The sequence below is a fragment of the Thamnophis elegans genome, chromosome 8 (assembly GCF_009769535.1).
Source record: "Thamnophis elegans isolate rThaEle1 chromosome 8, rThaEle1.pri, whole genome shotgun sequence".
NCBI lineage: Eukaryota > Metazoa > Chordata > Lepidosauria > Squamata > Colubridae > Thamnophis > Thamnophis elegans.
This window is the reverse complement of record NC_045548.1, coordinates 59643906-59670450: the sequence shown is the minus strand read 5'-3', so window position 1 is coordinate 59670450 and position 26545 is coordinate 59643906. Positions and strand designations below refer to the sequence as shown.

Below are 26545 nucleotides of genomic sequence, written 5' to 3'. Positions count from 1 at the left end.
TAAGAATGTGCCACTGGGCTAAGATTTTTGTGAAGGGTTAAAGTCTAAGCCTTGTTAATTTAGCAGGTTTCCCAGTGAATATTCTAGAGGTAGACTGGACATAAATTCAGCCTTTAAGCCTCTGTGTGTCACCTGCATGACTGATTTTTTTGTAGCATGAGCTCTTCGGATAAGTGATTATCCCCCATGTGTGCGTACTTGGGAAGCCAAGTCGGTGACCTTGACTTCTGTCTTCATCTGTTTCGCTCATCAATCATCTTATAGGTTATGTATCCTTCCTGCCCCCATCACCTGTTTTCTTTTCTACACATAGGAATCAAGGCAGAGCTTTGAAAACAGGATCCAGCCCAAATGCTAAAACAGCGCAAAGTCAATTCACTGCTGTGTAATGAGAATTTTTTATTAAGGCACACTTTCAATTTACTTAGGAACAGTGGTGGGATTCACGTACCTTCCCTACTAGTTTGCAAATGTGAGTGGGCCCACACCACTTTCTGCACATGTGCAGTGCTCGCGCATTAAGTCGGGGCAGGTGGGCGGAGCCTCCCGCAGCCTCTGGTACCGGTTTCCCCCGAGCTGGAGAGAACCGGCTGAATACCATCTCTGGAACAAACGTAAGGGACTGGTAGGTTATTTCATTCCATTCTTAAAATCTTCTTCAAGGGAATTGTTTTATCTTGTCACCAGGAAATAGAAAAAAGCAGTAATAATTTATCTTTACAATTGAAGTGTGGAGAGCACTTCACTAGATGTAGCTGCTGGCCACCCGACATGAAACAAAACTAGGGACAGGACTGAAATCCAGCAGTTTCTGACAGGTTCTGGAGAACTGGTAGCAGAAATTTTGAGTAGTTTGGAGAACCGGTAGCGGAAATTTTGAGTAGTTTGGAGAACGGCAAATTCCACCTCTGGCTGGCCCCAGAGTGGGGTGGGAATTGAGATTTTGCAGAATAGCAATAGCAGTAGACTTATATACCGCTTCATAGGCCTTTCAGGCCTCTCTAAGCGGTTTACAGAGAGTCAGCATATTGCCCCCAACAATCTGGGTCCTCATTTTACCCACCTCGGAAGGATGGAAGGCTGAGTCAACCCTGAGCCGGTGAGATTTGAACCGCTGACCTGCTGATCTAGCAGTAGCCTGCAGTGCTGCATTTAACCACTGCGCCACCTTGGCTCTATCGAAGTAACTCAAGTGTTCTATTTGAAGCAATGCATATCTCAGCAAATGCAATCAAAGTGTAAACTTCTAAATAATAATACATTGAATCTTAATTCTTTTGTGGTTGTTTTAAACTGCAGGATATACATAAAATAATACATAACTTATATTTTTGTCTCAATTGCTTTTGAGTAATACAGAAAAGATAATGATATACTATAGCAGCATCCCCCCCACACCACCTACTTTTTAAATAAACCATTACAAATTCAAATAGTTTGACCCCAATCCTACTGCCATAGTATGATACAAAACATTCCATGCACAGGGTTTTGTTGACCTGGTTGAACATTCTCAGCATCCTGTCCAACTAGCAGCTCCCTCCTATGTATCCCAAAGGTTGTTACAGCTTCACCAAAATTCTGGTGAAGATTGAGAGGAGTTAGAAAGTAGATAAAGAATTTGTCCTGACAGAACCTGCTTGGTGGTCAGACAAAAAAAGATTGGCTGTAACACATGGAACTCAAATAGGTCCAAAGTGGCTCAAATCACATACTGCCACTTAAGGAGTACAATGGACAGAATTAATGATATTAACCAATTTGCTCAACAGATTTTAATCAAGCTTAATATGAGGTATAATTACATAAAACATAGTTCACATATAGGAACATTTTCGCACTTCTGAAACGTATCCCAGTCGGTTTCAATACTAGACAGTCAGTACCTGTACCACTGATTTTCATTTTTGATTTGTGGAAATAAAGTCAGCATTTCAATTTAGTGAGTTAGATTTGAATAATAAAAAGTAAAAGTTAAAATTCTTTCCTTGTATTTGATCTCCGCACATTATTTCTTGATAAAAGAAAGGCCAGCCACAGTATTTAAATTTCAGTTCAAAGAAATCATCAAAGGAAGTCAAGGCTGAATTTCCAATTGTTTTCTCTTGTTTGAATCCTTCCCCTGCCACGCCCACCAAGCCACACCACACCCACCACAGAACTGGTAATAAAAACAATTGAATTTCCCCCACTGGCTAGGGAGACTAACTATGCCTGCTAATATTTTTATCAAGCATAGTGAAAACCTCTGGCAAATATTTATCGATCCATAAAAAATGTAGACCACTTTCTATCAAGAGCAATCTTTTGCAGCTCAACCCACCTCAAAGAGTTGTTGTGGGGAAAATAGGAGAAAGATTCACTTGCTTTGAGTTACTTATAAAAAAAAGATGGGTTTTAAAAGTTCTAACCTAAAATCTGAAACCCTCATTTCTATGAGTTTCTTTTCTTCTTAGAAAACCCTGATCTTTATTTAAAATAGGCACGGCCGACCTGCCATGATAGAATCTATCAAAAAACCGTAGAAAAAAAAAAACCAAATAGGATAAATAGTAAGTTAAAGCTGATAACAATAATTGTTGTAATGCTGATAGAGAGGTGCTAGGGGAAAAGGCTTTTGTGAAGCTGTGGGCTCAAATCTTGGGAGATGGTTATCAGAAAACAAAGAAAAAATAGAGAAGGTCCATGCAAGGTTGCTGATCAGAGGGAGTCCATCCCAAAACTGAGGTGCCACAACATAGAAATCACTCTTTGGCATCTTCCTTTGGAGGGGAGGGGAAACAACATTTGTACTGTCTTTTTTCTATTTCTTTTAACAACCACATGAGGAGAACAATGAAACCAAATATTGCATCCTGCTCAATCAGATTCATGATTCACCAACTGGCAGGCAGAAAACATGACAGAAATTCTTTAATTTCACAACATATGGACAGATTCAACACATAGTTTCAATTGGGAAAATGTGATAATCAGGGGTTGGTTCCGGCAGGCATTACTGCCGGTTCGCTCATAGTGCGAACTGTGCACACGCGCAGTGCAATAAAAATTGTTCTGCACATGCGCAGAAGTGAAAAACAAGATGGCAGCTCCTATGGCACTGCCCGGAAAACCAGTTCAGGGGCGTGGCAGGCCTGGTCGCAGCCGGTTCCAGCGACCCAGACCGCCAAACCATTACTGGTTCGGCCGAACCGGTCCAAACCGGTGGAAACCCACCACTGGTGACAATCCTATGGTAGATCATGTCAAGTCCAAAAATGCCAGGGAATTTCTAGAAGCCTGGGCTTCTGACAAATCAGCCATCAATAGACACAGAGACATTAACAACATCTATAGACATGCAAAAGAGATAAACAACTAGCCCAAAAGAGAAACTCTCCACCAGATATCAGCACTCAGTTCAGCATGGATTAATTCCAAGGTTAACTTCAGACCAACAATCAAGTAAACAATTCCCCAGTCAAGAAATTGCCAAAGACCCCAGCCAAAGAATCTCAAAGACTGCCTCCACCCACACACCGGCAAGTCACCAGAATATAAACTGACAGCAAGCAGCGCTCCTTACTACCATAGCCCTGATGATGTTACCTCGTTAGGGTAATGTAAGAAAACTAGCAAGCTCAGAGAGCACCAATGTCAACCTCATGTCAACCCAGAGCTAAAGATATTCTCCTTTGTTAGATGTCTTGCAATTGTGAGATATACAAAGCTTCTGCCCCTGTGTACATGAGGCTGGTTTATTTATTTATTTTAATTTCAACAGGCTGATTTTCCTTGAACTCATCCTGCCTCAACCCGGGATTTTGCAACCTCTTTTGCCACTGTTGTTAAGTAAATCACTGCAATTGTTAGATGAATCACACAGTTGTTAAGTGAATCCAGTTTCCCCATTGACTTTGTTTGTCAGAGGTTGGCTGGGGAGATTTCAGATGGTGATCACATGAACCTTGGATGCTGCAGCTGTGTGTAAAATACATGCTGGTTGCCAAGTCCCCAAATTTTGATTCTGTGACCACATGGATGCTGGTGAAAGCGTTGTAAGTGCAAGGACTTGTCATAAGTCACTTTTTTCCAGTGCTGTTGTAACTTTGAAGGGTTGCTAAACGTGATTGTGAGTCAAGAAATACCTGTGTCCCTTTTACCACAACTTAGTTTGAGGATTAAGGATGTAGGAACTGATTTTCAGTAAACCTATCGGCAGACAAGACCTAGATTGTCTCTGTTATTATCTTGAAATCTTGACATCAGAGGAAAGGGAGTGGAGAAGATAATAGCATGTCTTTCATTCCGTGAGAATTGAGGATGTGGAAGGGCTTGTTCTGCTAAGAGGTTAATTTAAGTGCTTTATGCCACAGCCACCAACCATGTTAGAGTAGATACTAGTTAGGAACTGTTTGTAACTGACAGCATGGTGGGGGGAAAAAAGGAGGAGGAAAAACATTCTGTGCTCTCCAAAACAATGTGCTGCCAAGTTGAACGAGCTGCGTGTTGGCAGATTTCTTTCTTCCTCTCTTGTTAAAAAAAAAGAGAAAAGTATGCTATGATCCAGCAAATAAAACCGGGAACCAGGAAGTGATCCTGCTATGTTCACGGCAATGCCGTCATCCCCCCGTTTTCTGCTTCCCTTTCCAGTCTGATTTTCTGCAAAACTATGGTGGTACGTTTAGCTGGTGTTACTCGGAAGGACAGAGTTATTTCTGGTTACATTTCCTTTCAGTTCCTTCTTGTGACCGAGGCTCTGACTTCACAATTTCGTCACTGTCATTTCGAAGCTTCTAGAGATAAAGTCATTCTCTGTTTTGAGACAGTGCATGTTAGCAAGTTGGGGGCAAGTGGTGAGATCTGGCCGCTAAGGTAGAGGCGTGGGAGAGAAAGTTTTCAAGAATCACTGGAGAGTCAACTCGTGGGGGCAGCCAACTGCTCATCATGATTTATTGGGCAGTCACTTAGGGAGGTGAAAGTGTGAAGGCGCTGTGGCAAGAGGGATGTAAGCGGGTCACAGGAGCTTTTGAATGGAGATCTTGGCAAATGATGGTAAGCTTTGCATTGGGGTAAAGAACATTTTCATTTGTGCCAAATGTCTTTGTGAAGCTAAGAGATGCTGCTCAATGTGCTGTAAGTTGGGATGGCTGATTTTAGATTTTATCTTGATCAGAAACTCATAAGCTTTAAAGAAAGCATATTGTTTTCTGATGTTATTCCCTTTTGTGTGTGTTTATGTCTGATCTGCAGTTTCCATTAATGATTGTCTTTATTACGGAGCTGTTGTAAGGCACAGTGAAAATTATTTTTCCAACTGCATGAGTATTCAAAAGGGCTTGCCTAATTGCTAAGGATAATCGTGTGTAATTATTAATCTGTCATTATTGCGTTTTACTGCATGTCTTCTAGCAAACTTGTTTGAATGCCTAGCAGTCTCTATATCTACCTGTCCAACCATCTATGTATGAATGAATTTCAGTTCAGTCAATTTTCTTTCTTTTTGGTTTAGTGGTCAGCATAAGTGTAGTCTTCATTTGACAGAGGGTTGAACTGAAGCTGAAGCCACATTTATTTCAGAACTTGGACTTCAAATGTCCAGTCCTTTACCAATACAAGAAATCTGCTACCCCCTCGTTTTTCCAGGTGTTCATTTATCCTGCACTTTAAAAAATCCACAACTTTTAAAGAATCTGCTGTTTGAGCAGCCTGTGGCTGATCAAAACCACATTATATTGATTTAGCTTCTAAACAGTTGTGGAACAAAGGTGGTCTTCTACTTCTTGGAGCACAAACAAATTTGCTCTTACAATTAAACATATTTTTTTACATAGGATTTTTTTTGTGTGTTATGGATTGGGTAACTTCATTCTCACATCCGACCCTGGCCCACTAAAAAAATATTTTTAGGAATAACTAAAGATAGTTCTTAAATTACAACCACAGGGAAATTCAGACACCAGAATTTTCATTGCCAAGCAATTGTTAAGTTAATCACCAGTTTTCAACTCATTTTGCTATGGTGGTTAAGAAAATCACTGCAGTTGTTAAGTGAATCACATGGTTGGTAAGTGGATCCAGCTTGTCCTATTGACTTGGCTTGTTGGGAAGGTTGCAAATGGTGATCGCATGATCCTAGGACACCGCATGAATAGATGCCCATTGCCAAGCACCCAAATTCTGATCATGTGACTATGGGCAGTCCCGTGATGATTGTAAGTGTGAGAACCAGTTGTAAGTCACTTTTTTCATTGCCGTCGTAACTTTGAATGATTGCTAAACAAACGGTTGTAACTTAAGGACTACCTATATAGGCCTGAATCCAATTATATTAAAAAAAAATGATCAGGATTCACATTTCTGCTGAAGTGTTTTTATAGAGGTAGTAGCAGTATTTTAAATTCTTAAATAGTGTAGAAAGTTGCCACCTGCACCCACCCCTCTCCCAGAAGAATGAAATATTTTAGGAAATATTAAAAAGGCAGAATATTATACTTCCCTAAATGGAGAAACATGCTCTTGGAAAGCAGCCCCCAACTTTCTTAATAGCCTACAGCAGATGTCAGCACTTAGATAATCAGCACTTTTGAATAGATAGGTCTATTCATAAGCAAATACCCTCACCCAAGATCCAACAAAGGTAGGATTAGCCCTCAGCCATAGTAGGAATTGCCAAATGTCCCTTCATTGCATCAGCAGGTCCAAATTTCAACCAAATCTAGTTCAGACAACCTACAAAGCCAGCTATCACGCTTACATAAGCTCTACAACACCCAATAGAATATATGTTGTTGCACAGGAACAGGAAGTTCAAGTGCAAAGCCCAAGAAAAGGTATAAATACCCCCCACTCTCAACTCCCTGTGGCCAGCTGTCCAGAACCATAAATGTGGTTCTGCATCATGAATAAATGGACCCTCTTTCCAATAATCCCCCCAGCCTCCATTTTGTCTCCAGTGCCTGGCTTGGAATGGAAACTGGATATTTCTCCCAATAATAGCTTATCACAATTTTGCATCATAAAATTGGGTTATGCAAAATGAGAACGAAGTCTAGCTTTCAGCACACTAGCGTCACTGTGTTTAGAAACAGGGGTTCCATCTATATGTGCATGTATTTTAATATATTAATTAATTTGTGCACTTAAAGTTTGAAAAAATAATAAAAATACAGATATCCTGTGTACTTGACAATCGATGTGGTGCCATAAATAGAAATGTCAAATCAATCGTATGTAAACTGAGTTCAAAACTCTACTCAGCTATCAAGCTCATTTAGTAATTTTAGTCCAATTAATATTATTCAGACTAACCTCCTTGAAAAACTTGCTGGAAGTTAAAAGAGGGGAAGGAAAATCATGGATCTAAAATATATTTGAAAGGTAGAGAAGTAAGAAAGTTTATGTAAAATAAGCATGTGTTACTACTTTCTGTGTATGGATGCAGAATTGGAAATAATAATTATTGAAATGCAGAAGGTCTTAGTTTTGAGGGAAAGGCTATGTAAGGAAAACCATGTGTCCCCTCTGTCTGCTTAGTAGTAGCAGTACCCGAAGTGGTATTCAGCAGATTCTGACCAGTTTTGGAGAACCTGTAGTGGAAATTTTGAGTAGTCCAGACTCCAGAGAACCAGTAAATATCATCTCTGACCCCATCAATTCTCTGCCTCCTGACTCCCAGCTAATCAGGAGGGAATGAGGATTTTGTAATAACCTTCCCCTGGAGTGGGAGGGAATGGAGATTTTACAGTATTCTTCCCCTGCAAGTGACACTCACAGAAATGGTAGTAAAAAAAAAAATTGAATCTCACCACTGAGCAGTACTGATGATTAAAAAATAATCTACAATATCATCAATATTGCCAACAAAACAACAGAATAATCAGTATTTGCTAATACAGTGTAGTAATATAAAGCATACTAGCACAAGCATAATCTAAGAGTATAGAAAATAAGGCAAAGGTTCTTCCAGTTTTATAAAAAGAAAGGAATTGAATTAAGGGTCTTCCTAAGTATTAAAAGATGTGACTCAGATGTTACAAGGCAGTATCAAATTTCAGAGAAAGCAAACTATGTAGGCAATCTCTCTGTACATTTTAAAAGCTACTATTTTCTTTGAGTCACGGTGGCGCAGTGGTTAGAGTGTAGTACTGCAGGCTACTTCTGCTGCTGGCTGTCTGCAATTTGGCAGTTCAAATCTCACCAGGCTCAAGGTTGACTTCCATCTTTCTGAGGTCAGTAAATGAGGACTCAGATTGCTGGAGTTAATATGCTGACTCTGTAAACCTCTTAGAGAGGGTTGTAAAGCACTGTGAAGGGGTATATAAGTCTGCTATTGCTAAGGTGTATCTATTTTAAAATAATTCTGAAGCTGATAGTCCTTCATGCAGAAGGTATCTCCAATCAGAATAATCTGATAGTTGCTCAGTTAGACAAACTATGATGGTTTTGTTGAAACTTTTATTTTCTCCTAGAATCTGGAGAATGGTTAGGTGGAATGGAATTTCAGAATTGTCTTTGATTTGATTTCCAGTTGTCTTTCACTTCAGTAATAGAATTAAGAGAAAGAGCAGTGTTCCAATATCTCAGGGGTTGCCACAAAGAAGAGGGAGTCAAACTATTCTCCAAGGCACCTGAGGGTAGAACAAGAAGCAATGGGTGGAAACTAATCAAGGAGAGAAGCAACTTAGAATTGAGGAGAAATTTCCTGACAGTTAGAACAATTTATCAGTGGAACAGCTCGCCTCCAGAAGTTGTGAATGCCCCAACACTGGAAGTCTTTAAGAAGATGTTGGATAACCATTTGCTTGAAATGGTATAGGGTTTCCTGTCTAGGCAGGGGGTTGGACTAGAAGACCTCCAAGGTCCCTTCCTACTCTGCTATTGTATTAAATTGGTCCTCTCTTGATACTATTTCAATCTTTTGAAGCCATACAAAGATTCACAGGGAAATTCAGGCTTACTTTCTGTCCAGAAAAATAAATCATACCCAAAGATGACCTACCTAACATTTCCTGCAATTGGCATTTTTTTATGTACAACAGTGTAACCTCTGTCTAAGTCACAGAATGACTTTGACCTGAGTGATCGACAGAGCTGGGAGTTGTGCAGCTGCTGTTTTGGTAATGGTGAAAATTTTGATCCTGCAGGAGACATAGTGATCAAATGCTCATCTGATACTAATGTACAGGGAGGGAAAAATGTCCTCTGGCAGCGTGGAAGAGGGTACATGACTAGACAGATGTATGTTTTCTCTGTGAATATTTGGAGAGGAGAGAGAGAAAGGGGGTTATACACCAGGTATTCATTATATAGTTTGATAAAAAAAAATAACAATACTGCGATGGGTAAAGAGGGATTGTATGCAACAGAACCTTGGATTGTCCGTAGCTTGAATTCAAAAGCCTGCTGAATTATTGGTATATATAAAGGTCACTAATAACATGAGCCAAGTGAACAATGATTTTCCGTGCCAAGATCGCTTTGTTCCTATGATAAGCAGCTTGATGTCCATGAAAGCTGCAGAGCTGAAGCAGTTTTAGTTATAATAGAAATCAGGGCTGGATCCAGGATCAAGAAGACGGATTAAAAGTTGTTTGGAGCCCTGTTTTATTTGGATAAAACCTTTCCTATATTGCTGCTGTCAGGTCTCTTTGTCACCATGATCTACGTTTTCCACAATGGCCTAGATGTGAGCTATTAAAATGAGAAGAAGGAAGGAAGGAAGGAAGGAAGGAAGGAAGGAAGGAAGGAAGGAAAGAGAGAGGGAGGGAGGGAGGGAGGGAGGGAGGGAAGGAAGGAGATGGGCTGTGTTTGGGTTTAGGGAAGTGTTAGAGATACACTTGATTAGGATGAAAGCAAAGGGCCTGAGAGCAAACTGACCCATTAAGGTGGTTCAGTGGCTACCTGACTAGATGGCTCAGTGACTAAGACACTGAGCTTGCTGATCAAAAAGTTTGGCAGTTCGAATCCCTAGTAAGGTCTCCTGCATGAGCAGGGGGTTGGACTACATGACCTCCAAAGTCCCTTCCAACTCTGTTACTATTTAAGATAACAATGCATTGGTCTGTCCAGAGGTGATATTCTATCAGTTCGCACCAGTTTGCCCAAACTGGTAGCAGAAATAGCCGGTGGTCCTGCCCACCCACGCTGGCTCTAAGGCATCCCATTTAGGCCCTTTTTTTCGCCAAAAGCGCATGGGCTGAATGCTGAGTGCATGCGCACACACTCACATTTGCAAACCGGTAGGAAAGATAACTGAATACCACCCCTGGGTCTGTCCATTCCTTCTGCTGCAAAATGAGAAGCTCTCAGTTTTTTATAACTGAACTGAGAAAGCAATTAAAGGATAAACAGGATCTACAACATATTTATTGAGACGTATTATTGATTTTCTCCCATTCTAGCAATGTTTAGGCTTTTAAAATTCATAATAAGAGCTGCCTTATCAGGAGTGTGATCCTTACACTACCATCCTTCGGGTTTCAAATATTCATCTGGGAAAAGCCAATTGGAAAGGTATCCCAAAATTCTAGCCACTTAGCCTAGACAGAGTAACTTTTAAAAAGCGTCTAAGCCAGTGATGGCTAACCTTTTCTGGACCGAGTGCCCAAAGGGTGCATGCGCACATATGAATGCATGCATGCATGCATGCATGGCCAAACCCCCAAAATGCAGTGTGTGTGTGGCCACACATGTTCCCTGCCCCCGTGCATGTACATGCAGGCCCCTGCATGTGCTTCCCCCCATGCAAATGTTCCCCCAATGCATGCCCTTCATCCCACGCATGTATACGCAGCCCCCTGCATGCTCCCCCACCCCCACGCACGCATGGCAGAGACCTGACAACCAGCTGGCCTGCAGGTGGAACACACACATGTGAGGCAGAGCTGAACTGGGGCAACGGCTCGCGTGCCCACAGAGAGGGCGCTGCATGCCACCTGTGACACATGTGCCAGAGGTTCGCCGTCGCAGGTCTAAGCATTTCACTCCTTGTAAATTGAATTCCAGTATAGATTCAACAAATGTGTAAATCATCTATTGATTAAAAGCAGAATTTTCAAGCTGGGCAACTTTTAAGGCTTGTGGAAAAGTCAGAATTCTGGGAGTTCAAACCCGCAAGTTTGGAGAGCCCTGATTTGAATGGTGGAGAACATAATCTGCTGTGTCATTCGAAGAATCCTGCCTATAACCATGTTAAGATGTTTCTCTCTGAATTGACAGGACTCCAAATTGGAACCGTGAAAGGGGCTTCGTGTGTAAGGAACTTCATCCTTGTAGCATTTTCTTTTTCTTTTCAACCCAAATCCTTGATATTGCAACTTCCCTAATAAAGCACAGTCCCTAATGGCGGGGAAATGTTTTCTCATAGTCATCTCAATGCATGTACTGGGTGCCACAAATATTTTAAAGAATTAAGCGATGACAAGGATGTGGAAGATTAGTAACTGCGGCAATGATAGTGGTACAGATAACTGAATCTTAAAGAATTGAGGAAAATCAGCAAAGTGGCAAACTGAAGTTGGTTTCTACCGGTACGGTACGGCTCAGCTGAATAGGTAGTAACTCTGGGAGTCACGTGACCATACCGGTTCTATCCTTGGCGATGCCATATTTGTTTTCTGTTCTGCACATGCGCAGAACAATCTTTATTTTAAAAAATGTAATATTTTCCCTTTTTTAATGGTGTGTGCATTCCAGTCTCAGAGAGGTCCCAGACATAGGCCGTTTTTCGCAAAAACAGAGATGTATTTGCCTTCCCCGGCCTCCAAAAGCACTCTCAGGCTTCAGCAGGGGTGAAAATACCTCAGTTTTTGCGAAAAATGGCCCATTTTCCACCCATTTTTTGCAAAAACGGGGGCATTTTTCCCTTCCCTCAGCCCTGCTGAAGGCTGCAGACTGTTCCTGGGGGCTGGGGAGGACAAAACATGTTTTTCTTAATGGGTAGTTTGCAGGCACTCCCTTAGCTCCAGCGAGGCTGCCCCCCCTTCAAAACTTTTCGCCCCTGTTTTGGTGGGCATGGGTTGGTGAGGGGGCCATGTGACTGAGAGTACATGAGTGACATCAAGTTGGCTATGCCCACTCAGTCACAATCCCTCCCATCTAGCCACACCCACTGAACAGGTAGTAAAAAATATTTGCAACCCACCCCTGGGGGCAAGTGATAGAATGACTCTTGTATGCAGTGTTTCAGAGATAGAAGGTGAATCTATGGAAGGTTTAACTGTATTTTTCTTTAAAGAAAAGCATGGAGATTTGTTGCTAGCCACTAGCTTCAAAATGCAAAGATATGGAGTTGCTTTCTCAACCATGGCAACTTTAAAGGGCATGGACTTCAATTCTCAGAATTCCCTGATAGAGTATGCTGGCTAGGGAATATTGAGAGTTGAAATTCACAGATCTTAAAGCTTCCAAAGTTAAGAAACCCAATGGAGGCAAAAGGATTCCTCTTTCATTCTCCTTTCCTTTCAGCGTTGACCAGGATGCACCGGCCAACAACCAGGCCATGCAAACAAGAGAAGCCCCATCTGGGGGATTCAGCCAGCATGTGAAACCATGCCCCCTCCAGTCCATGGGAAAACCTTCCACGGAACTGGTGCTCAAAAGGTTGTAGGCTGCTGGCATAGACTACCTGGGATTGCATGGCTGGAATGTCACGATGATGTAATGGGCTCTAAGAGGCCCAGCTTAGTCACTCTGATACACGAGAAACAAGCTGTATTTGCTTAGCAATGAAAGAACTGTGGTGGCTCAGTGGTTAGAGTGCAGCACTGCAGGCAACTTCTGCTGACAGCTGGCTGCCTGCAATTTGGCAGTTCGAATCTTACCAAGGTTGACTCAGGCTTCCATCCTTCCAGGGTGGCTAAAATGAGGACCCAGATTTTGGGGGCAATAGGCTGATTCTGTAAATCTCTTAGAGAGGGCTGAAAAGCACTGTGAAGTCTAAGTGCCATTGATATAGAAGACATTCATATTTGCTCAATTTACCTGTCCTGTTTCTTTAGTTTCGGATCATTTGTTGTTGTTTTAAAAGTGACGTTAGACCAATCCCTTTTCTGTTTGCTTTGACTAAAATTTTGCCAGGCAAGTTTGTGTATGCAATCAAAAAGGACCTTCCATATTGGTTGCTTTTGATCTTTTGAAAACCACCTGCTCTCCCCCTGTGGAATAAAGGGAGACCTTTCTTCTCTGAAAGAGAGACATGGAAAATATGCTTGTGGGCTTCAGATGCTCTTCCTTCGGTAATATACAGGGAGTCCTCGACTAATGACCACAGTTGAGGTCAAAATTTATGTTGCTAAGCAAGTTAAGGGGACTTTGCCCCCATTTTATAACCTTCCTTGCCACAATTGTTAAGTGAGTAACTGCAGTTGTTAAGTTTGTAATACGGTTGCTAAGGGAATCCAGGTTTCCCCATTGATAAGCATCAAAATTCAGAGGGTAGTCAGAAAGTTGCAGAAGATGATGACATGACCCTTGAACATGCTAACCATTATAAATACATGTCAGTTGCCAAGTCAGTTGAATTTTGATCATGTGACCATGGGGATGCTGCAACATTGGCAAGTCCAAAAAATGGTTATAAATAACTTTTTTAGTGCTGTTGTAACTTTGAGCAGTCTCTAATTGGTTGTAAGCAGAGGTACTGTTAGGTAAGCTCCCCATTGGGAGAGCGAGTACATTCAGAGAAGCGTTGTGAGAGTTGTGTTGGAGAACACACAAGCCAGCATACAGAGACACTGCAGTTTATGTAGCCTTTTACTTTCGTGGAAATAGAGGTATCAGAGTCCATCAAACAGTCCAAGTCATACACGGTCAAGACAGTCAGTCATAAACATCTTTCAGTTAAGGGATAATCCAAATAACATAGTCTATAATCATACAAACAGTCTGGTACTCAAAGTTTGCTAGCAGTCGCAAAACTTACAATAGCTCACGGCACTTTCTAACAGCCAGCTTCCAAAACACTCAGATCAGATCAGCCCAGCATCTAACAGAGAGCTAACAGTCATTCTGGCTCCCTCTTATGGCCGATTGAGGAAAACAGCAACCAATCACATTTTACAGTATGATCTAAAGAAACAGGTATAGCATTGTTACATGATTTATATATTGTCAACCCAACCGTTAGATTATATTCCTAACAGGTACTATTCACTTACCTTACCTAACGGTTTTCAAATGCAAGCCCACGTGGTTGTTTCACTCGCACCTGCCACCTCCACGCATGCGCTCAGCCTTCTGTGCATGCACTTTTGGCTAAAAATGGGGCCTAAATGGGATGCCACAGAGCCTGGAGCAGTTCGGCAGGGCCACCCATGATTTCTGCTACCGGTTCAAGCAAACCAGTCTAAACCGGTAGAATACCACCTCTGGTTGTAAGTTGAAATCTATCTGTAGTACTTTGTTTGTAACACCTGCTCCCTTATAATGACTATGATCATGATTTCACACTTATTGCTTGTATCATACTGCTTATGCACAGGAGACAAATTCCTTGTGTGTCCACTCAGACTTGGCCAATAAAGAATTCTATTTTATTACTCAGTTTGTCAGCAACCCTGATTGCTGTCATTGGTTCTCGCAAGGCTTTTCAAACTTTCAGCTTGTCTTTGTGGCATCTCCAGTGTGTTTTCCATCACCATTGTCTGAATCTTGTTTTCCCACATCACAGTGGAACTGACAGCAAATTTGGACAGTGTGGAGGTTGGGGAGGAAAATGGGCCAGTCCTGGAAGGCTCGGACGAGTGCTCTGTGTTCAGAGATGAGGCCAGGACCATCTGACAGTTATCAACTGCCTTCAGAGTCAGACATCAGTGAGGCAGACAAGCAGCTGGAGCCTGTTCCCAGTGCACGCATGTGCAGAGTTGGCAGAAGGGAAGAGCTAAGGAACAAGGATCGACTTGGGAGTAAGGCCACAGGTGCACAGTGAATGGCCCCTCCCATAGGGAATAAAAGGGGAGCGAAAGGGGAGTGGAGTTTGCAGGAGACAATTAGTTCATTTCTGCATTCTTGCCAACTATTGCCTAGTCTGACAGATATCGGCCTGGCCAATCTCCAAGCCTGATGAAAGGTCGGTAACTGTGAACTATCTTGAAAGACTGTGGGCCGGGACTTTGCTAGAGAGGAATTCACTGTAAATTAAATAAAAGGGGACGAGGATTCGGCTTGGTGCTGCTGGGGAAGCCTAGGTCAGAACAACCATTGGTTGTACACAGTGCATGAAGCCAGGAACTGGTTCTTTGAGAAGTCCTTGGATGGCATGAACCTAGCCACATGTTTGCCTTTCCCATTCTCCATACCATAATACCCTGTGAGGGAGGTGGGGAAATGAACCCCCTTGTCTGACACTCAATGCTGATGGAAACTTCATTATTGTCCCTCTGTGTCGGAGAACGTAGTTCCAACATGAGTGAACTAGAAGCTACTGCTGTGGGGATTAAAAAGATGCTTATCAGATGGTGACACAGCAATGTTCCACTGAAAAGAAAAAGGCATTCAGCTCCAGCCAGGACTGCATGCTTCCTTGCTTTACAGAATGCCTTTACAGAGTGAAGCTCGGAGAGAGGAGGAGAAGGGAGAGAGAGATACCCAGCAAGTAACTTTTGCCCCTCTCTTGTTTTCAGATGACACCGGTTGCCCCAGTAGCCAATCAGTATCTCCAGTTAAGACTCCGCCAGATACGGGAAACAGTCCAATCGCTTTCTGTACAAGCAGTGATGGGGGAGATTATGCCAGAAAGAAATTTAATTCAGGAACAGTGGCAGATGGAACTCATCAGCCGGCTCGCTATAAAAAGGAAGCAAAGACAAACCTCATAAAGCCAGGTAAGAACTACTTAATTTTTATTTTTTTTAAAAAAAAAACATTTTTTTTCTCCTTGCATGATAAACTTTATTGAACTATATCCATAAAATTCATTTGCAGTAAACCAAATAAAATCTGCAGGTATACGTATTTGTAATCTTCTGGATCTTTATAATTTAGAAGGACCCTTTGGCTTTGAGGGTGTACTTTGGTGTTCTTCGTACTTTGTTTAAAGTTATTCCTTAAAGAAAGATCTACTTGGAAATGGCATACAGAATGAAGCATGCATGTTATATTATGAATGGTTTAAAAGCAGAAACTGCGTAGCAAAAAGGCAATGACTGAAATGCTTATTCTTAATGCGAGGTAAAGTTTAAATGCTGTTGTGATGCCAAGAGATTTTGATTACTGATAAAAAAAAGTTGGATTCCAACAATCCAAGCAATCCAAAATGTTTTGTTAAGATACTAGCAAATTCAGCTGTAGACTGGAAGTTTCAAATGAATTGAAAATAAATGTGCCTCTGAATGTGAAAGACTATTAACCACTTTTAGATGGATTAAACCAGTGTTTTTCAACCTTTTTTGTGCAAAGGTACACTTTTTTCATGAAAAAAATCACGAGGCACACCACCATTATAAAATGTTAAAAAAATTTAACTCTGTGCCTATATTGACTATATATAAAGTAATTTTCCCACGGCACACCTTACACTATGTCACGGCACACTAGTGTGCCGCGGCACCATGGTTGAAAAACACTGGATTAAACAATCATGGCACCCGTTAAAGTTAGAATTGTGATCATTTATTTGAAGAAAGGAGTTTACAGTCTATAGGAGGCAATTGTTCACTGATAAAAGCCAAATTGGCCTTGGTAAGAGTCAGTTTGAGCTTGTTTCATCTCATCTAGATTCTAACAACTTTTGTACACCAGTTCAGGCTTTTTATGGCATTTATGAGGGTGGTAATTAATATATAATACCGCTTGGCATCACAACAGCAAAAGGAAGTGATGGTCAAGGGATATTTGCTCAACTTTAGCTGCTAGGCCACTCTACCTAAACCTGGATTACAGCCTTTGTAATTCATATCTCAATCTCCGGGTATTTAGACTCATGTGCTCCATGTAAATAACCTTTGAAGATTATTTGACAACTACAAATGGTCCAGAATACAGTGGCCAGATAAACTGATGAAATCCAACCAATATCAGATAAAACCAACTTTGAGGTTATTCACAAGCTTCTGGGTGAAATTTGGAATGCTGATCCTAAGATCCATGATGGAATGCCCCAGGTTACATCAGGCACTGCCTTACCAAGTTTAATTCTGGCTATCCACTCCAAGCATCTTGAGAGCTCCTATATGCTTTATTCCTCAAAAAAGGACATGGGACATGGATTAAGTATCTGACTGTTCTATAAGATATCCTCCCACCTGCAATACATGTGCCCTGTTTTCCCAAAGATAAAACCTCCCCACATAATAAGCCAAATCGGGCTTTTGAGTGCATGCACTAAAATAAGCCCTCCCCTGAAATAGGCTCTCCCCAAATATTGTAACACAGCAGCAGCCATGAAGTGAACACTCATCGCCTCCTGTACCACAAAAATAATAAGACCTCCCTGAAAATAAGGCCAAACATCTATTTCGGAGTCAAAAGAAAATAAGCATTCTTGTTGCTTTTTTTTTGCAAAGCAGTAAACACATTTTTGTCTCATTGGGTGAGTGTCTGAACTCATCTGATTAATATGGATAGTTTCTGATGAGGTGAGCCCTATGAAATGTCCAGACAGGTCTTCACTATAAATTAAGATCAGAAGATCTCTGATGACAAAACTAGTGGGAAGAACAAAATAATGTGCAATGCACATTTATTAAGTAATTATCCTACCACTGTCATTTGCAGAACAATTCTGTGTATATCTTCTCAAAAGTAATTCCCAGTGAGTTTAATTCCATATCATCGCTGTCTTTTGACCTGATTAAAGCCCTATTTAGTCATTCTTGGGGTAGATCTGTTGAAATTCATGAGATGTGGGGTTTTATTCTAAATAAGGTGAATCCAAGCAATCCAAAATGTTTTGTTAAGATACTAGCAAATTCAGCTGCAGGCTGGAAGTTTCAAATGAATTGAAAACGAATGTGCCTCTGAATGTGAAAGACTATTAACCACTTTTAGATGGATTAAACAATCATGGCACCTGTTAAAGTTAGAATTGTGATCATTTATTTGCAGAAAGGAGTTTCCAGTCTATAGGAGGCAATGGTAGACTTGATACTATTCAAGAGCATCCCATTCTATTCTTGGGGAAATATTCTGCATTTTTTTTTTTGCAGAAATTGACATTTTAAAAATTGTGCTTGAATTGCTGCTTTTTGTTCTCAGCTGCAGGGATCAGCAATCTGGTACAAATAATGTTTGTTGTTTAAATACAGAATGTGCTCCGTTGAATAGAGGCCTTGTCATGGGGATAATTGACTGTTTGGGGATAATAGCTTTGCAGCACACCTAACAAAATCCTGCATTGTTCATTCTTAACTGAAGATTTCAAAGATAGCTTTCATTTCATGGTTGCCGAGAAATGTTCACCCTTTTTCATTTCTACTTATTTTTCAGTTAACTGTTTTGGATAATCACATGCAGAATAAAATCCAGATGTGTGATCAGACATCTCTTATCCATATGTTTCTATCACTGATTCCAGCCTTGTGGAGTGTATAAGCCATGCTGGTCAGGAAGGAAACAGAAGGCAATGTTTAAAGCACTGCTCAAGTTATTGATGTTAAAATTGTTCCATGGAAGTCTATAAATAAAGCAGCTAAATTTCATTCAATTCACTGGATTTCAAATACAGGTGGTTCTCATTTAGTGACCACAATTGAGAGCAGCTACGTGGTCATGAAGCAAAGCAATCTTTAAGTAAAACTGTGAATATATAAGTGCCGTGGTGGCTCAGTGGGAAGAATGCAGTATTGCAGGCTAACTCTGCTCACAGCCAAGAGTTCGATCCTGACTGGCTCAAGGTTGACTCATCCTTCCAGGGTCAGTAAAATGATGACCCAGATTGTTGGGAGCAATAGGCTAACTCTGTCTTGTACTTACAATGAGTTGCCAAGCCCTGTGAAATCATGTGACTGCCATTTGCAATCTTTCCTCAGAACATCCAGTGAGAAGCTGGCAGAGAGGGTCATAGACAACTTTCTTTGCCTGGCCCAGACTGCACAGCACACCAGTTCTTCTCCTCTGTCTGGATATTTTCCAGCCGAGGCAGGAAGGGGAGCTGGCACACTATACCAGTGTTTCTCAACATTAGCAACTTTAAGATATGTGGACTTCAACCCCCCGGAATTTCACATATGTGGACTTCAACCCCAAGAATACAGCATGGCTGGCTGGGGAATTTTAAGGATTGACGTCCACATATCTTAAAGTTGTCAAGATTGAGAAACACTGTACTATAAGCCCTGTGCCAAAAAAAGAGGAAGGGTTAGCTAGTGCTTCTTTTGGGATATTTATCACATGTTCACTACTTCTGATTTCCTGCCGGCTTCCCCAGTGACTTTGCTTGTGGGAAGCTGGCAGGGAAAGTCTCAAATTTTGATCATGGGTTGCTGAGATGATTTGAACTTTGATGGCTGGTCAGAACTATCACTCTTTCAGTGCAAGTTTGTATACTCACTGAACAAGTAGTCCTTAAACAAGGACCACCTGCATTTGTTTATGATAGCTCGTTAAATGAATGTTCTTTCTTCTTCCTTTCTTCTTTTTTCCTTTTTGTGGGTTGCTATTCTTGCCCCCTTCTTTTGCCTTTTGTTCAAAATCTTATACCAAAGAAATAATTCGGTCATTCTTTTGTAGGCAAATTCCCTGAGGCATGGCCTACAGAAATCTCAGGACTTGCAGTGCCCTACAGCTGTGGGGTTTCCTCCAGAGGCTTCCAAACAGTGCTGCCAAATAAGAATTTTTGGAATGCTAAAAGAGAAAACGCATTTAATACTGGACTAAGGAACAGTAACCTTAATTGTATTTTAACTTTCATCTAAGCAAGTAACTTTACTTCATTTAAAAGGCCAAATGCAGCTTTTAAGCTAAAAGTCAGCTCTAAAATATTTGCCTTTAGGCTTGTGATATTGGGATTTTTTTTTGTGCTTCTCACTAGATTGCCTTCTTTCCTAAATAGGTGATTGACAAGCAGAGGGAGGACAGAATTGATAACAGTCTTTATATTGGAATCACGAGGGTTCTTTACCCTTTCAGTAGACATGCCCTTAAATCTAGAACAGGAGTCCCCAACCTTTTGGATCTCAAGGAACACTAAATTCATAATTTTAAATCTCACCAACCACTAATATGATCTGCCTAGTGACTGGGTGGACAGGCGTGGCTAGGTGTTCATGTGACTGGGTGGGTGTCACCAACTTGGTCAGCCAGTTCCAGACTATGATACAGTCCCACTGGAATGAGGTCCTTGGGGTCTTCGCCATCAGTGGCACTTCCCTCCAGCCTTTGCCCAAAGCCCCATACCAGGAGGCTGAAGCAGACCCCAAGTTGGAATTTTTGCCCTCCCTCTCAACTTACACAAAAAGACCCCGAAGGGGGGAGTCTCTCTGCCGTAACACAAGCGTTTAATGCACGTATCCGGCCCAGGTTTGAGGACCCCTGATTTAGTGCATATAAAAAATTCAAATAATTTTTCTGTGGACCACCGAAATGTTCTCACAGACCACCAGTTGGTGATCACTGATCTAGAGAACTGAAGACCTTCAGAGGGCCAAACTGACATCACAACTATGTGTGTGTGTGTGTGTGTGTATATGTATGTGTGTGTGTGTGTGTGTGTGTGTGTATGTATGTATGTATGTATGTATGTATGTATGTATGTATGTATGTATGTATCAGAGGTGGGTTCCTACCAGTTCGCACCTATTTGGTAGAACCGGTTCATCAAATCTACCGAACCGGTTAGAAGAGGTTCCACCAGTGGGCCCGGAAAGCAGGCAACACCTACAGAAGAGGTTCCAAATTTTTTTGAAACCCACCACTGGTCCTTGGATATGATTATTCTACACTATCATGCTCATATTTATAAAACTCAGTGCCTCTGTGAAAGGTAAAGACTGCGTTTGTGGTGCAATCAGAACATTGCGTGTGTTGAAGTTGTTTTAACGCAAACCAAAGATGCCCTTTAAAAAAACAAGTTTACATCATATTCTTATGCATGCCAGTGCTGTGTGTGAGGTAATTTAAGGTGGTTCTGACAAGTGTTGTCGACATCTTCATATCCGGTCACATGGGCGGCAAGCCACTCCCACAAAGGAGGCCACACCCACAGAGTAGGTTCGAACAATTTTTGAAACCCACCACTGGTATGTATGTATGTATGTATATATGTATGTATGTATGTATGTATGTATGTATGTATGTGTATATATATATGTGTGTATAAAAAATAGGTGTTTTTTTAATCCTTATTTTACTTGTGTTTCTTCCAGGACATAGCAGCAGCCCCTAATCACCAGTTGCACAGACAACAAATAAAATAGATTCATTTGTTCCTAACAGGCAGCCTTTTCCTATTGGTCTGGTTCTTTTGGCTTGCTGTATCCCTTGTCCTCTCTAGCATCTTTGTCAAAGGGAATGTGGGCCTTTTGATGAAGCTAGCCTGCAGAGCATAATAACGGGATGGACTGCTACTCATGAGAATACTCAATTGCTGATAGGCTACTTTTTAGTCGAGTTGGTTGCTATGGTACTGGCTAGGTTTGCTTACCAGTTGCTCTGATGTGAGGAGTTACTAAGTGATCTGTCTCCATGGAGACACCAGGATAAAACTATGCTCCATGGAATACATAAATTACACATCCCTTTACAAGAGAATCTTACAGTCTTTTCTTTTTGTAAAGAGTTTTTCCCCCTCCCCATTCTGGAAACCTTGAGTAAATACACAATCCCAAATGTAAGCAAAACATTGTTTAAGTTATCTTCTGTGTAAGGTCTCATCTTTGTAGTTTTGAAGAAGCTATCCCTGCAAATCGCTCAGAAATGATGAGAGGTTTTGATGGTGTAAAGTTCCCTGGTCTTTTTGGCCTCAGTGTGAGTGTTGCAAAGCCAAAAATCAATATCCGTATTCTATTTTGGTGGCATCATAAAACTACTAAGAAGTTAAAGTAAGAGAGGTTTTAAAACTGAGAAGAGGGCATGCAGAGGAAAGGGTGCAGCTATGCACGTAGAAAATAAATTGATAGAAGAGTGTTTCTGAAACCTCGAGACATTAGGAAAAGGTGAGATGTATAAAGCTGCTACAGAGCTTGTTGCCATTCTTTACAGGTAGTCCTCAACTTACAACAGTTCATTTAGTGACCATTCAAAGTTATACCACTGAAAAAAGTGACTTATGACAGTTTTTCACATTTATGCCCATTACAGCAAACCCCGTGGTGACATGATCAAAATTCAGATACTTCGCAACTGACTCATACTCACAACCGTTGCAATTGTCCCAGGGTCACATGATCACTTTTGCGAACTTCTGACAAGCAAAGCCAATGGGGAAACTAGTTTCACTTAACAACTGCGTTTCCAACTTACCAACCGCAGCGATTCACTTAACAACTGTGGCAAGAAAAGTCATAAAGCGGGACAAAACTCACATAGCAAATGTTCCACTTGGGACAGGAATTTTGGGCTCATATGTGATCATAAGTTGAGGACTACCTGTATTTATTATTAAGAAAAAATTATTCTGCCCAACCCCTTTGTTACATTTTTTTTTCTACTTGAAATTGAAAGCATTGTGATTCATGGTGAAAACATAATATTTTAGAATGTCTTTTCCTCTTTAACAATCTAGAAAGACTTTGAGCCAACATAAACATGAAACTGGACCTATAAACACTTTGCATAATCTGTTGTTTATTCTAAAATATCCAAAAGGTTGACCCAGAGCATAACTTCAAGCCTGCTTGTTTACTTTTCTTGTTCTTCTTCTGCATTACTGAACATTTTTCCCATGTGATCACACATTATAATATTTTTCCAAGTCATTACAGTATAAACCCCGTAGAAGTCTCTCTGTCTGTATTTGTATCCTTTGGTGGGATATTTTAACGCTGGTTTATTCTTTTCAGTAGTTAACCCCTAGCAGTTAGTTAATTCAGTAAAGCAAAATTAATATTTTCTCACATGGCAGCCTCACAGCAGATAGGTTTCTTCATTCCAAAGAGCAATGAATAAATGTGATGGTTAAGTTGAATAATAATATTATGTTAGAAGAAACAAGATATGCAGGCATGAAATCCGCTTACCATCGCTATGGGTTTGGGACTGGGATCACGCGTGCCGCGTATGCGCAGAGCAGGGGTGGGTTCCGGCTGCTGCCGCTGCCTGTTCGATCAGGGACGCGCTGCGCACCCACTTCGCATGTGCGCATGCTTGATGCACGCTACAGGCGCATGCACAGTACTAAAAAACAAAATGGCAGCCCGTATGGTGCCGCCGAGAAAACCAGTTTGAGGGCATGGCAGGCCGAGTTACTACCTACTCAGCCGAACTGGGCCGAACCAGTAGGAACCCACCTCTGGTGCAGAGGGTCCATGTTGATGTCTGGGAAGGTGGGTGGAGCTTTCCGTCACTGCCACTACCGGTTCGCCTGAACCGGGACAAACTAGCAGAATACCACCTCCGGAGGTATGTCTATTCGAACAAAGAGAAGGAGCAAGGGTGACATAATAGCAGTCTTCCAGTACTTTAGAGGCTATCTAGAAAAGAGTGGTTGGTCAACATATTCTCCAAAACACCAGAGGATAAAATAAGAAGTAGTGGATGGAAACTAAGCACAGATCTAAGCACTTGATCCTTGTGTTTGACACCCCTGCTCTATTCCATTTAATTTAATACAGAACAGCAGTCTTCCAAATAAATAAACACTTTTAAAATTGTATTATGAAGTCAAGGTTACGTGGTATAGATTCACCTGGAAAAAGGACCAGTGATACAGTGACATCAATAGAGGAAGAACATGTGCCTTTGTCACTTGTTTGAATTTTTAAAAAACGTTAATGGCAAACACAGTGGAGATTTGATGTCTATGCTATCCTTTCTTTTAAAAAAGTCTTTAAAAATTATACCACTTTAAAGTTTATGTTTTACCTCTGAATTTGGGGAGTGCAAATTTAGACAGCTGGAAGTGGGCAGTATGCCACTGGCTGCCCTTTCTAAAGCAAATAGATATTTAATCATTTATTATGGGAATTTATAGGGCTCCAACCCATCTTAATCAGACTGAATGGGCTGCTGAAGTCCATAAAACCTGGAATATATAAAAGCAATAGAAAAAAAACAATACAAGACACTGGGCAAATAAAAACTTAATCAACCATAGCAGAAAAACACAATATAAACTGCAGTTTGATTGCAGCTTTGGGCTTAGATCCAGAATTCCTTGGGAAAATGTTGCAGAAATGAAACTATATAGCTAATAGAGTTGCGGGCCATACAGGAAAGAAAGAATAATCAAAAACCTATTGCCAAGCATGATTTTCCTCCCAGCTGGAAACTGTTCAATATCTAAAAAGAAGTCCTTTTTCAGGTTAGGAACACTTTGGATTTTTTAAAGGGACTGTCTCTTTGGGAACAGCTATTATAAAGGTGCATTAGCATGTCAATTAATTCCATTATTCCTACTAAACAAAAGGAACCCAAGCAAACAAATAGCTTTCAAGTTCAAGAAATGAATTAAAATGTTTTTATTATTATTGTTACAATAAACTTCTCTTCAAACAAAAATATTTTCAGGGCTGCTCATCATCCTGAAAAAGAAACCACTTATTTTATTTGTTTTCTTAATGGTTTAATTTGTTGTAGAAGAGCTATTATTTTTAATCTTGGTTCTTCATTCCTGGGGAAATGCTAAACTATCTGAAAATGGGATCTGCCCTTATAGTTTTGCAAATTGCCGGATGGGAAAGTTTCAAACCAGGCAGGAGGATGGCGGTGATTCATAGTGACGCTTATAGGTCTTGGGTTAATCTTTTGAGTTAGAATTTCCATCAAATTTATTCCTCCTTTTTCCTTTTCCAGGAAGTGAAGCTGATTTTAGTTCATCGAGTAGTACAGGAAGCATTTCAGCTCCTGAGGTCCACATGTCTGCTGGTTCCGGAAACAAAAGATCATCATTTTCCCGCAAGTATGTCACAACATTTTACCCCGTTTCATCTGGGTTATTTATAGTGAAGAAGTATTCCTTGACTTACATCCACAATTGAGCTCAAAACCTCCATTGCTAAGCAAGACCATTGTTAAGTGATTTTTGCCCCATCTTACAACCTTTCTTGCCACAGTTGTTAAGTGAATCACTGCCGTTAAGTAGTGATATGTGTCAGGTTTCCAAGTGATGAAACCCATTAAAAAAAGAAATGGGCCTTAAAAAATCAAGCAGATTCAACCTGGTAGTAGCATTCAGGGGAGTTGTAGGAGATGACTAGGTTGAGCCCGAGGGAGGGCTCACATGTGTCATCAGTTATGAGCTCCTATGAGCCCACAAGAGATCTATGTGGAATCCACCATGAATTCTTTATCCATCGCACATATTGCTTTGGCTGTTAGTAGTTCACATTCTTGTAGAGAACTTAAGCTTACAATAAATCTTGATACCCATTTGAACTGCCTGGATTTCCTGATTTCCCTGGCTTTAATAACTATATGGAAGATATTTTGTTTTGCTTTCTTTTAGGGTGTTTTTAAACTTCCCAGTGTAGCTTGCACCCTTGGCATATCCTGGTGGTGTCCCATCCAAGTGCTAAACAAGAAGTTTAAAACATCCTGAAGGAAGTCAAAGGAAAGCAAGATATATAAAGTCAAGAAGACTTTATATATCTTCCCAAGCTCAGTTCAAGGGAAGTTTCACTTTTTAAGCCTCTAACATTGCACTCATTTGTTGGATTTTTCAGTTTTTATGGCCAAGAGTTACTTTTTTCAGCTGTTGATGATCTGTTTTACATTTAAACACACATGCTCATACATTCATACTATTTTCACTATGTTCTGGCCAAGTACAAATTGTGGTGGTGATTTCCCCTCTTTCTAACAAAAATTCTTTGACAGTGAGAATTGGTTTGAATTACATGAAAAACGTGGCAGCTTCCATTCCAATCCTTCTTCCTCTCAGAAAGAATTCTGGATGTTTGAGCTGGAGCTGTTTATCATGATGACACATCCCAACGAATTGGTTGAGCCAAGGAAGCAAAAGGGGGCCCTTGATACTCTCTGAGCTTGCTGGTTTTCTTGCAGGCGTTTCATTACCCAAAGCAGGAAACTCATCAGTGCTAGTAAGGAGTGCAGTTTGTGGTCAGTTTACATCCTAGTGCACTGATAGCTAACTTTTTTGTTGTTGGGTGCCAAAAATGTGATCGTGCGTGCGTGACAGCTTGTGCATGTGCCAGCACCCATAATGCAAAGTATGCCACCACATGTGCATGCGCGCACATCCCCCCTCAAGTTCACACACACACACACACACACACACAAACACCGCACTGTTCGTCTCCAGGCTGAGCTTGGTATTTCTTCCAGGGGGGCGGGGGAAAGCCTCTGGAGCCTGGGGAGGGTAAAAAATGAGCCCAACTGACCAAATGGACTTCCGGTAGGCCCAATGGGCCATTAGGCCCATTCCTAAAGCCTGGGAAGGGTGAAAATGGCCTCCCTCAGCTCACTGAAGGTTAGCAATAGCAGTTAGACTTATATACCGCTTCATAGGGCT

At 41.1% G+C, this 26545-nt stretch overlaps 1 protein-coding gene across 2 annotated transcripts in view; it reads left to right on the top strand.

The window, feature by feature from the left end:
- Window positions 1-26545, top strand: part of SYBU (syntabulin) — a 61367-nt gene that overhangs the window by 22154 nt on the left and 12668 nt on the right. Inside the window, exons 1-3 of one of the 2 annotated variants that reach the window (XM_032223388.1) lie at window positions 4743-5034; window positions 15603-15803; window positions 24868-24973. In XM_032223388.1, coding sequence (XP_032079279.1) covers window positions 5013-5034; window positions 15603-15803; window positions 24868-24973 — 329 coding nt within the window. In that variant the 5' untranslated portion in view covers window positions 4743-5012. Of the gene's footprint in view, window positions 1-4742; window positions 5035-15602; window positions 15804-24867; window positions 24974-26545 lie in introns of those variants that run through there. The other variant, XM_032223387.1, reaches the window with a different exon arrangement.